Below are 12448 nucleotides of genomic sequence, written 5' to 3'. Positions count from 1 at the left end.
CGTGTGTCAGTGGAGCGTTTCGGTGTGTGTGTGTGTGTGTGTGTGTGTGTGTGTGTGTGTGTGTGTGTGTGTGTGTGTGTGCGCGCGCCTGACTTTTGATGTCTCTGCGCATTATCATCCTCCCTTCATCCTATTGTAAACTGACCATTAGGTGGTCATTAAGCCCTTGGACCGTTTTTTTTTTTTTTTTTTTTTAATTCAAAAGACTTAATTCATCAGTCTGCCAGCGAGTCGCTAACGTCGCCGTGACCTATTTCATCTCCGACTCGATGACTCAAAACAAACCGGAGTTATTTAAAAAAAAAAAAAAAAAAAAAGCTGCCGTCGGAATGAAGACGCGTGGCCAAAGCGCATCCGCGCGTCACCATGAAAATGTTGCCGGGTGACGTGCTCAGCAGGTGCATGCACACACGAGCCGCGGCTCAGCTTTCAGTCCCTGTAATCAGTCTGTCTGATGAAATTAGAGGAGGGCTGCGTTCCAATTTAGTTTCTGCTACAGTTAAGTCACTTGTGCTTCGGCGCTGCGACTCTATTACAAAGCCACTGCAGAAAAATGCTCTGACTCTCAAATAGCCTGAAGAGCGGAGGAACTATGAAAACCAGGAGATTTTTATTATGATTTTTTTTTTTTATTATTCTGAATCGGCTCTCATTTTATTCCGAGCATATCCATCCATCTATTTTCCGATCCGCTTTATCCTCACAAGGGTCGCGGGGGGTGCTTGGAGCCTATCCCAGCTGTCTTCGGGACACCCTGAACCGGTCGCCAGCCAATCGCAGGGCACACAGAGACGAGCAAGCATCTGTGCTCACACTCACACAATTTGGAGTGTTCAATCAGCCTGCCATGTATGTTTTGGGAATGTGGGAGGAAACCGGAGTACCCGGAGAAAACCCACGCAGCCATGAGGAGAACATGCACACTCCCCACAGGAAGGCCGCAAGCGGGATCGAACACATGACCTCTGCACTGTGAGGTCGACACGCTAATCACTCACAATTAATATATGTAGTAATAGGGCCGGCACGGTGGGTTTTCTCCGGGTACTCACATTCCAAAATCATGCATGGCGGGCTCATTGAACACTCTAAATTGTCTCTTGGTGTGATTGTGAGTGCGAATGGTCGTTCATCTATTTGTGCCCTGCGATTGGCTGGCGACCGGTTCAGGTTGTCCCCCGCCGACTGCCCGAAGACAGCTGGTAGAGGCTCCAGCAGGTCCTCCTGAGGATAATCATTACAAAAAAAATGGATGGATGGATGTAGTGATATTCATCAATTAAGGGTTAAGTTTAAATTCTTTTTTCAAATCTATCAATGTGCAGGCGAATTGCAATTTTGAGTAGTTGCTCACCATAGTCTGTGTTTTCCGGTTCCCAGCAGTTTGATGGCCAAAAGTACGGCGTCTGGAAACACAAATATGACAAGAAACCCAATGCACGTGGAAAAAAAAAAAAAGAAAAAGAAAAGCCAAGCATCTCTGATGGAGGACCATATGGTGCGTTGTCATGTGATTGGGGGGGGGCAGCTCGCATAGCATCATCATGGCATCTGTCACAATAAAACATTTTGCCTTCTCGTCGGCTCCGCGCATCATCGAAAGCGCATCGGCTCCTTTTCGGCGCGCTCATGCGTCTTGCGCGTCTCGGGGCGACACGCCGCCCGCCTTCCGATGAGAAAGATGAACGAATCGCGCGAGGATGGAACACAAACACCCTCGAGTGTTCATTTCCATTGATTAGATGTGCTCTGTGCACGTGAGGGAGCGCGTTGGGCGCAAACCGCTAAAACCGTCAATGCTGCAAGTGATGCGCTGTGCTGTTGGTGCCTTTTTTTTTTTTTTTTTTTTTAATTAATCTGTTTATATAAGACTCTCTGAATGATTGGCCATACATCCAACACCGAGCTCGTGACATTGGCCTCTGCGGTACTTTCAGTCCGCGAAGAGTGTGAATGCCGCGTACCCTTTCTACACCAACCACAGATGTGCAATGATAGCCGAAAGATGTCTTTGTTTTTAATAAAAGATGTTCCTGTAGCGAGTAAATATTTGATGACAAGAAACATTTCCACCTGTTCCAGAAAGTGCACTAAGCCCCGAGTGAGGGATTAGGAACTAACCCTGCATTAAATAGCACATGGGTGTAAAATTCAAAGCCCCAGGGCTTGAACCAGCTTGGGGCTGCAGCACACTTTTTTTTTTTTTTTGTCTTGGACTTGGACTTGATTAGGACTCCTTGTACGGACTCGACGCATTAGTTAAAAATGTATTTATTTTATTTTATATTATTTTGGGGTTTTTTTTGTTTGTTTGGTTGGGGGTTATTTTTTTGTTTAACTCAACAGCATCCAATTATGTTTACATTCCTGAAAATGAATGTCCTCCTTAAAAAAGTTTTTCAGATGATCAAACTATTCATCTGATTGGTTAACCTAACCTGTCTTTTTATTGATTCTTTTTTTTCATTCATGTCACCCAGCAGCGGCTTTATGAAATTCGGAGTGCCGCAAGCCTTAAAGATAAAGGATCGGCAAAAGTTGGGATGACACTGCGAGGGGTTCCGAATAGTTCCGCGCAAACTCCGTTTTGGGAACAAAGGCGTGTGAAAGAAAAAAATTGACAAGGTGGAGAATGATGACGCAAGGTTGGCTCTCACCTGAAACCTGTAGAAAGTGCCGTCATCTTTCAGGGTGAGGACGTGGTCCGAGATGGGGAAGAAGTAACCGTGCGCGGCCATCAGCGTTCCGAGGTGAAGAGCCTCAACTGCGAAAGAAAAAACATGCCCCCCCCCAAAAAAAAGTAAGCCCTCCTGAACATTTGTCTTTTCCTTTCTGTTGTTTTCCACTTGGAAGCATCTCACTGAGGCTACAGTACTCTGGACTAAAGTTCCGCTGGCATATTCGTCAAAACCGTGCTCGAGGTATTCATTTCATAATATGTCCGTGATTGCGGTTTGACTTCTACGCCGAATCACACCGAGGACTGTCAGTTTGTCAATTGGAACCGAACACACCAGTGCTTGCTCACCGATGAGGCCGCCTTGACTTCTAAGAGGAGGAACTCATCAGTGCAATCAGCCATGTTGTGCCCGCCTGGCTGGCTGCCGAGAAAATCTGCTTCCCTCCGGCGCTCGCTCAACCGGGCCTTGATTTTTAAACCATCACGTCATGAAAACACGACATCGTCACGATCATCAACGTCGTCATGTCGAGAGGTTTTCATGTCGTGCACATTTGCTCATGTGCAGTGACAAAAGAAAAGGGGGAGCAGCTATTCAACTAAAAGTTGAAATATTTGACTCTGTCCCGATATTACAGTTTGCGTCGTTTGTCGGCGCGCACGCAGATGTCGCTGCAGCCGGCGTGTGTGCGCGTCGGTGTGTGTAACGGGGCTCCGTTTATCAATAAGTGATGACTCATAATTTATTCAAAGCCGTTTACGACAAACACTTCCCCTCTGTGGTGTAACCTGAAGGATTAGATTATATAATCGCCCCTCTGGCGCGCGCGCACACACACACACACACACACACACACACACACGTACATTTTTAGCTCTTTGGTGTTTGCATTGTTTTTTTTTTTTTTTTCCCTCCAATAGTCACGCAGTGGCGAGCATGTCTTGCGTCACAGTTCCAAGGTCAGCGTCATGGGGTCTCGGGATCTTCAAGTGTGGGCAATGAAAACATGAAAGCAGAATCTAAATTGTCCGGCGGTGTGAATGTGAGGGTGTTGCTCGAGACGTGTCCTGCTTCTTACCAAAAGTCAGCTGGCATAGGCCAATAAGTATGAGTATCGCTTAAAGTGTGCATTTTTATTGTTTTTTTTAATTTATTTTTAATAGACGTAAAATAACTTTTTACTTGTAGTTACGGTTGATGAAATGTTGGGCTTGCAGTTAAGTTGCCAAGTTGCCTTTGGCGATCTAATTCAATATTACCTCGTTGTTTGCCAAAATACAAACTGACTGGAGCTCCGCCAAACGGCATGCGGAGGAGTTGTAGCAACTTCATTCTGTCGAAGACAAGACCTTTTTCTTTTTTCTATCGATTATTACAAAACCAGGGAGGCAGGTGGCGATTACTCGAGCCATCCATGGAATAATTGATTTTGAAACGATTGCTTTGTGACCGCCCAAGTCCGTTTTTAGCGTGCTGCTAACTGCATCATACAGGGCTACTGTCGGTACGGGATTGCTCGGCGGCGGAATAATCTTCTCATACCTTGGTCTTCGATGTCTAGATTCTTGATCATCCACTGTACAATGTCGGAACCTGAAAGGGGAGACGACAGCGCTCATCAATATGCAGGCGGACATCACCTCGATTAGTTTTCATGGAAATGCTAGCGACGGCGCTCTTAACCCTTCCCGCTGTCCGTCATCATCACAGCGCATAGCAATGCCTCTCGCCTTTGGCGGCGTGGGCGGATGACATCGCAGCGATTATTTTTCTTCAAAGCCACATCCCGTTAATTGAAATGACCGCAGGTAGGGGCGGCGTAATGGAGCGCTTCCCAAATAGAGTAACAACACGATTGAGGGTGACTCACAGCAAACAATTCTTACGGCTGCTTCGCTTTATTATTATGGAGTGGGCTTTGAATGAAATTAACTTTTTGTTGCTTTAATGAACTTTACCACCGACAGTCATATTGATAATGGTAAATAATAGAACACACTTGAATTGCGGTCCCATTCCATTTAGGTTTAAGGGAGACGTGTTGTTCCTAGTTATTGCTCAAGTGTTTTGTTTCCGGTTTTGTAAGCCTGTCCTGTTCATTTGCTTCGTCAAGCAGTATCGTGGATCTCTACGGCTTTTCATGCTGGATCTGTTTTACTGTGCGTTGGGAGCGTTTGATATCCATTGCCATTGTTGTTTGTATTAGCAAATGGACAGGATGTGGCAGGACAGGAGTCAGTCGGCAGGCAGGATGACAACCAATGAGAAAGGGATGTGACGAATAGGACAAATAGGTCAGAAGAGGACAGGCAATGGTCGTTAGCCTAGCAATGTTAGACCTTGTAAGAAAGGGACAAGACAAATAGAAAATAGGACAGGATGAAAGGGATATGCTGAGTAGCAAACAGGATTGTAAGCACGGGACAATGGAGGACAGGGTCATGAGCCAAACAGTGCTGCGCCATGCGATGAAGCGATGAACAACTAGGACAGGAAGTGACGAGACAAGACGGAACAGGAGAGAGAGCTAGACACTTCTTGACCCTGTGAGGGAGTGACATAAGGAAGAGCAAATCGGACAGGACAGGACGGAGAGAGCCAGGTATTTCTTGAGCCCATTGTGATGTGACGAGCAGCAATAGGACAGGACAAAACAGGACAGAGATAGTGAGACAGGCAGCGCTACATTGTGTGAGGAAGGGATATACTGAATAATAAACAGGACAGGACATCAAAACAGCGGTACAATCTGTGAGGCAGGGATGTGACGAGGGGCAAATAGGATAGGACAGGACAGAATCGTGGTAGTCAGCCAGGATGCAATGAATTACATACACACAATAGGACAGGAGAACAGTAGTAAGCCAGGTAGTACTACACACTATGAGGAAGGGAGAGGAGATAGCAAATAGGGCAGGGTGAAAGGGTTGCGCCAACTAACAAATGACAGGACAGGGGCAATGATTTGACAAGATAGAAAGGACTGGGATTGTTAGTTACACCCTGTCAGGAAGGGACATGACCAGTCACAAATAAGGCAAGGCACAGATTTGAGGCGGTCGTCGACCCTGAGGGAACGAGACAAGTAGCAAATGGGGCGGCACAGGACAGAGGGAGTGAGCCAAGCAGTGCCACACCTTTTGAGGAAGTAGTGACATGAGTAGCAAATAGGATAGGACAGGACAGTGGGCGTAAGCAAGGCAATGATACGCGGTGTGAAGAAGGGAAACAAGTAGAAGGTAAGATAGAAGAGGACAGGGGTATTGACAAACGAAAGGGCGGCACACGATTGGTGCATAATGCCGGAATTCTCACACCTGATTTAGAGTCATTTCACATCGGAGCAGCGCACAGCAGCACCTTCTGCTCTCTCCCACCCTCGCCATTTTTCACATCCCATCAAAACCCGCGACTTGTGTCGTTTTGGGCTAAATATATCTGATAATAAATAAATATATCCTCTGAGCGGTTATTGCTGTCTACCGAGCTGTCAGGTGAGAGGACAGGAGTGTGAAATGTCAGACGCTCCCCGCGGCGGTCTGTCTGTCCGTCCGTCCGCCCGCCCGCCATTACGCGTTTTAGGCCGTTTATGAACGTGCGTTTGGTAGCCATTTCCTCTCCGGCGTCCCGACACCCCCCATGAAACCAGAGGAGCTTTTCCGTGGATTACCATTATTAGCTCCAACCTCGTTTCCACAGAGGCACACATGACCCAAGAGAGAGCGATGTGATGTGTAAGGTAATCTTCAAACGAGACCTGATTAATGGATTGCATAATTTGGTTGGGAGTTGTGTGTGTGTGTGTGTGTGTGTGTGTGTGTGTGTGTGTGTGTGTGTGTGTGTGTGTGTGTGTGTGTGTGTGTGTGCGTGCGTGCGCGCGTGTGTGTGTGCGCGCTCGCAAGGGCGCAAACGACAATTTTAGAAGCAGGTGGATGGGAATTAACTTTGCCTCATTAATAAAAGAAAGGGCAATAGCTGCCACGCGAATAAATGGCAACCAACAAAAGAATCTATTAGATACAAGATGTTTTGTGTGACTTGACTGTGCGCTGAGATGATGAGACGCCTTATTTGTTTTCTTCCTTTTCTTTTGAAGGAGTGACGGAGTGACTGTCGGTTGTGCTGTAGTTGGATTGCAATAGCAGCCACAAATATTATTCCCCAAATTTCATTATATCGTGTTTTGTTATTTCAACCTATCAATTTCACACTGGTTACGATGTGTTAACACACACACACACACACACACACACACACACACACACACGCACGCACAAAAATTCCAAATGTTGCTGCAAGCAATCGGACCACAAAGGTTGCGATCGGAGCCTCACCTGAAAAAACGCTGGGGATCTTGGTGAGGAAACTTTTGACTGTTCGGATCGGGATGCCGTTTTTCTCCTCCTGCATGCGCGCTATGACTTCCTCCATCTGCGGAGAAATGTGAGAAAATGCTGTGGATTTCGGTCAAAGAAGGAAAATCGTTCAGGAAATTTAAAAAAAAACAAAAACGCTTTCATAAAAGAATTCACCGAAACAATTCAACTGTATTTCTCGAGCACTTAAACCCTTTCATGCAGCCTGCAACCTGCTAACATGATAAGCTGTCCACTGTAGTAACAACCCTCTTGCGCCGCCGACAAAATGAGTGTCATTTGAAAAGCAAATTCCTTTTCACTTTCAGAGAAGAGCACGATCAAGTCCAAGGTTTCACAGCCGCGGGAAGCCCCGCCTTCATCAGGAGCAATTGCTGGCTGAGTGTCCCGCGTAGAAGAAGCCCACTTGAAATCGAATGCGTGGCACCGTCTTGGGTTCAAGCGCCGCCTTGTGTGATTGCGGCCACCCACTTTCCGGCTCAATCATTTCCGCAGGTCACAGGCTGGGGCGGACGATGTCTATTCGCAACAATTGTTGCTGTCATATTCTTAGTTGTGCTCTGCAACGCACTTTGGTGCTTTCCGGTGGACATTCCTGTTATTTTCCCATCACAGTATGTTCTGTGTCTCGTAAGAGGCCCCGGCGCGGCATTTCCAGCAGATTGGAGTTCTTCGGTGTGCTTGACTGAGTGACAAATTCAAACGGCAGAGTGAAGGGGGGGGAAACAAATGACATGAAAGAATTTGCACGCGTCAAGGTGACCGAAAAGTTATGGAAGTCTTGTGAAGGGTGCGTGGCCCTGAATTGAGTGCCAAGGAACTGAAATGATGAATACATACCACGGCGCATAAAAAAAGTGAAGGACTGAATCAAGGGGGACGGCCTGGTGGACGACTGGTTCGCGCGCCGACCTCACAGTGCAGAGGTCGTGGAGTTTGCATGTTCTCCCTGGGCGTATGTGGCTTTTCTCCGGGTACTCCGGTTTCTACGTAACTACAATGTGGCCCGCGACAAAAATGAATTTCACACGCCAGGGCGAATTGAAACCACAGTTTGCGCTCAACCTTTTGATTCCTGTTGTCGCTACTTTGCTGCCCAATCGTGGCAGCAGATACTCTTGTGAGTGGCTCACGTACATTTTCAGATATTGACAGGTAAATATTTCCTTGGTTGTATAATTTCGTGAGAGGTGGGTGGGCAGGCACTCCAGAGAGCGGCTAGTTCTAATATTAACAATTAAAAACTCGACGTGTCCCAGTCCCCTTTCAAATAAAATCACACACATATTCCCTGCGATGAATTTGAAATTGTAAATGGAATCGGTTTGGATCCGGACTCAAGAGAATGTGGCTTGTTGAAGGATTACTCTGACGATGAACAAGTGAAAAGGTTTGCCAATGTGAAATACTTGACATTGAACCTTTTGTGTCAAGAAAATGGCCATTTTCGTGAGATGTTCATAGCCTGCCTCACCGGCTATCTGTAGAGTTCGTTGCCCCCGAGGGCGACATGAAAGGAATATGGGACTCAGTACGTGTCCCTGGAGCACACCGCAAGAGTCATCATCGAGTAAGAGAGATCTAGCTCCAGGTGTACCCTTTTGAAATGATCCGAGCCCATTTAAACGAGACGAATGAGTCCCGAACGGGCACTTTGTCCCACGGTGCTGAGCTGAAGCAACCTTGTCAGCCAAGCAGAGACCAAAATAAACTCCACTCAGATTTGATTTGAAAGGTGTCAACAAACAACGTCCAGCATCAGATTGTTTATTTTGCCATCCATGTTATCGTCTCGCGGTGTGCGAAGCGGCTTCTTGGAAGTGCCGCCCGCATGCCGAACCGTGAACCTTTTTGTCGTGGGCGACGGGGCGGTGTGGCTGTTACTCGGAAATGTCCGATTGTAACTCGCAAAAGTATTGTGCTACCGCTCTGTCCTCATAAGAGGCAAACAACTCGTCGGCGGCGGAGCTTATTCGGCGAAGGGAAAGCAATTGGATCGCACAAATGAATGTTTTGTGCACCGAAAATGAATTTCTGTGGACACGTCGTTGCGAGCGGAGTTCCTATTATGTTCCAAAATGTAATTGGACTCTTTTTGGATTGAGCGACTCGTGTAGTGGGAGCGTCGCACTTGATTTGGAAACTCGGTCGGACGTTCAAGTCGAAGATAAAGCCGATGGTCAGTGTGTGTGCGCGTCCGTTCCGTTGCTTGTTCACGGTCTCTTCTCGATACGCGCGAGGCCAGCATCGCCACGGCGGCGGCGGCGGCCCTTAATGAAGCGGCAAGGCGGCGCAGTCGCGAGACGCTGTTCATTTTTAACGAGGTGACACGCTCCTCACTCGGTTATTTATTGCGGTGAAGAAGGTCTCCGGCTAATAGGAACTTGCAGACAGGCGCTGCGATAATGAAAGGCCCCCAGAAAATTGTGACAGCAGCTCATCACCAAATCATGCGAGGGGATTTTTCTACCCCTTTAACGCCGACCGAGGGAATTCAAGATGGTTGCTTCGTTTCGGTGAGATGTGCTATAGAGGCTTCTTTTATGTCTGGCAGAACATCAGCGCCTTCATATCTCTGCTAATTAATCCAAATTGGTTTCATCTCATCGCTTTTTTTTTTTTTGAAGACTTGAAGCCGCATGACGCCGAGCGTCCCTCTGCCTCCTCGTCTTTGCTCTCTGTTGGCTCGAGAGCCTCAGACCAAACGGGGACGTTGATCAATACCCTCGTTTCGCTCGCCGTCTCTCTCTCTCTCTCTCTCTCGCCCGCTCTCTAAACGTTCATCCGCCCACACACGCTAAAATGTCACCGGCGCGAATATTCACCACGCCGAGCTCTTGAAGGAGCCAGTGCGGCTTCACGTTGTGTCGAGATGAAGACCAGAGCGGTCTGTCCGAGTGAAAGTGTCCGTCTTTCTGTCCTCTGTTCCATCCGGCAAATTTCACGTCGCGGTGCGAAGCCCAAGTCGATCGCAACAGGACAGAAGGGAACGTCGTCGGCCATTCCTCAACCCAAAAAAAGAGTCCCGTCGCTGTCGCCCCAAACGACTGTAAGACTGACAAGAAAAAAGGGGGCAGGCAGTTTGTCCCCTACCCGTTTGTCTACCTACTTACTCAAACAACGGCCAAATTTGTCTTGTCCTTTTGACAAACTGCTTGCGTTGGGTAGGGTGGTGTCGCTGCTGTTCTTTTGTTGTTGCAGCGGCAATGCAGTCAGAGGCGGAACCGATTGGTCCCTGCTTACGTTTCCGCACGCCGCTTACTGTCCATCCGTTGTCATGTTTACAAAAAGAAGAAAGTAGTTTGTGATGGGAAGAGAGAGGAGGGGGGGGGGGGATCAATCCCGGATCCTTTCTTTTCATCTCACCACCAAATGATGCCGCGCAGTGACGTCCATCCTGCCCACCGGCATGAGCAAGTGTTGTGGTTTCACAGTGTGAAATGCGGAAGGATGGAGGACGACACGCCGTTTCGCACACGTGACGCGACGAACGGGGGGGCTCGGAGGAGACGACGACGCAAGTGAGCCTGACACTTGAAAGACGATGACAGTGGAGACACAAAGCGCGATCGCAAGCTTCTCCAGCAGCATTTTTAGCAAAGAGCATGAAACCAACCGAGGCCTTTTCAATTACCGATGGCCCCCGTCGATCGCTTTGAAAGTGCCGAAAGGATATTGGAGGTCTTGAGGTATGCAGAAGGGGCCGTCTCGAGGAGGTTGGCGGAATCACAATCATTTCGTTTTTATCCCACCGTGGTGATGACCGTCGTCGGATACAAGATGACAACTGCGACTTGATTTGTGCGAAGAAATTCATGATCACTCGGAAAACTGAGCACCTAATGAGCATTTGTAAGAAAAAAAAAAGGCTTCAGTCTTGCCTGCCGAAGGCCATCCGAAAGACCTCAGGCAGTAAAATACATCAACGGGCAACCGCATCTTGCAATTGATTGACATAATTCCCCCTTAAGCTGTCCAATAAATAAGTCGGCACCTATAGCGGAGAGGAAAGATCATTCATATTTTATGCTAGCTGCCTGCGGTTTGCAGGAAAAAAAATAAAATAAACTGTCTATCGTCAAGACCTGACGCCAGCCCGATTGCTCTCATAAACACAGACGAACGCAACTTCGTCGCAGCCTCTCACCCGTTTGTTTTTTTTTTTTTTTTTTTTTTTTTTTTTTTTTGCTTTACCCAAGCGAAATCATTTGAAGGTGCATTACGGCGAGCTGCGATCAATGTCACCATATACTCTATGAGTCACGCGTCTCCTCTCGAACGGCCATTTGGGCAATCCTGCCGGCACGATGGCATCCTTTGGGTATCGGGTTGCATCGCAGAGTGCCTGCATGGCATTCTTTCAAGTGGCGGCCTAGATTGCAGCCCATTTTCTCATGATCAATGTCCCTTTCTGCGCATCCACTGACCAATATAAAGACGCCGCACGTGCTGACTTAAGGTGTTTCCGCACGCAACGGCGTCCGTTGACTCCGACCGAGCGATTCTTCTGCTCACCACTCGTCCGAATTGTCAAAGCGAAATTGATCAATATGCAAAGAAAAAAAATTCGTCATTTTTTTTGCAACTCGTGGCAATAGTAGTCGACTTCTAAATCTGCATCGTCGAGAGCCACGCCGACGCTATCATGACAAAACCTCGTCATGCCCCATAAGAGTTGTAATGCCCCCATTCATCATAGCAAAGCCAGAAGGTAAGCAGAGCTGCAATGAGCTCTGATCGATGCACAGATAAGCCTTACCTGAAAGGGTTTTACTTCTTCTAAACGTCACGCACTTACCAATTGCGAGCGGAGGTCACGTTTGTGTTCCATACACGCCGTATAGTCGATGAAGTGCTGCTTCCATGAGTGAAAATGTTTTTTTATTGCCTTTGTAGGCACTTGGTCCGCACTCTGGCTCTCGCCATTGGCCGGCAGTATGTAAGGAGGGTGTCCACTGACTCACTTGCACTACAGGGCACAGTTGGCTCATGATTCTTGATCCTCTGGGAATTGAACCAAAGCACGTCACAGAACAAAAAAAAAGCAAAAATTGAAATCTATGCACTCAGCTTTGGCGTTCTGAATGAAACTCGTCGCTCGCATAATGTAGGACAACAAGTTCCCGTTATATAAAGTTTCAATGACAGTGCACCCTCACAATGAGTCGACCATGCCACTCAGAAGAGGGGGTGGGGGGGGCAGGCGGAGGGCCGGCCGGCGTGGGGGCGTTTTAGTGAGCTCATGCTGACGGAGCTGTCGAGGCGATGACGTGAATCTCAAGTCTCTCCGAGGTTGCCTTCCACTTGTGAGTTACCACAGCAACGCCGTGTCCGACCACAATCACAAGGACATCTCTGCCAACTTCCCGGTGGCTCATTCACCAGAGAGGA

At 47.8% G+C, this 12448-nt stretch overlaps 1 protein-coding gene across 3 annotated transcripts in view; it reads right to left on the bottom strand.

The window, feature by feature from the left end:
* rgs7a (regulator of G protein signaling 7a) overlaps nt 1–12448 on the bottom strand; it is a 43799-nt gene that overhangs the window by 8611 nt on the left and 22740 nt on the right. For all 3 annotated transcript variants that reach the window (XM_019860257.1, XM_019860255.1, XM_019860256.1), the window contains exons 3-6: nt 7016–7112; nt 4224–4274; nt 2658–2764; nt 1355–1406 (exon numbers count right to left, since the gene is read on the bottom strand). In XM_019860257.1, the coding sequence (XP_019715816.1) occupies nt 1355–1406; nt 2658–2764; nt 4224–4274; nt 7016–7112 (307 nt within the window). The remainder of the gene's footprint in view (nt 1–1354; nt 1407–2657; nt 2765–4223; nt 4275–7015; nt 7113–12448) is intronic.

The sequence above is a fragment of the Hippocampus comes genome, unplaced genomic scaffold (assembly GCF_001891065.2).
Source record: "Hippocampus comes isolate QL1 unplaced genomic scaffold, H_comes_QL1_v1.1 scaffold39, whole genome shotgun sequence".
NCBI classification, from domain to species: Eukaryota; Metazoa; Chordata; class Actinopteri; order Syngnathiformes; family Syngnathidae; genus Hippocampus; species Hippocampus comes.
This window is presented reverse-complemented; position numbering and strand designations above follow the sequence as displayed.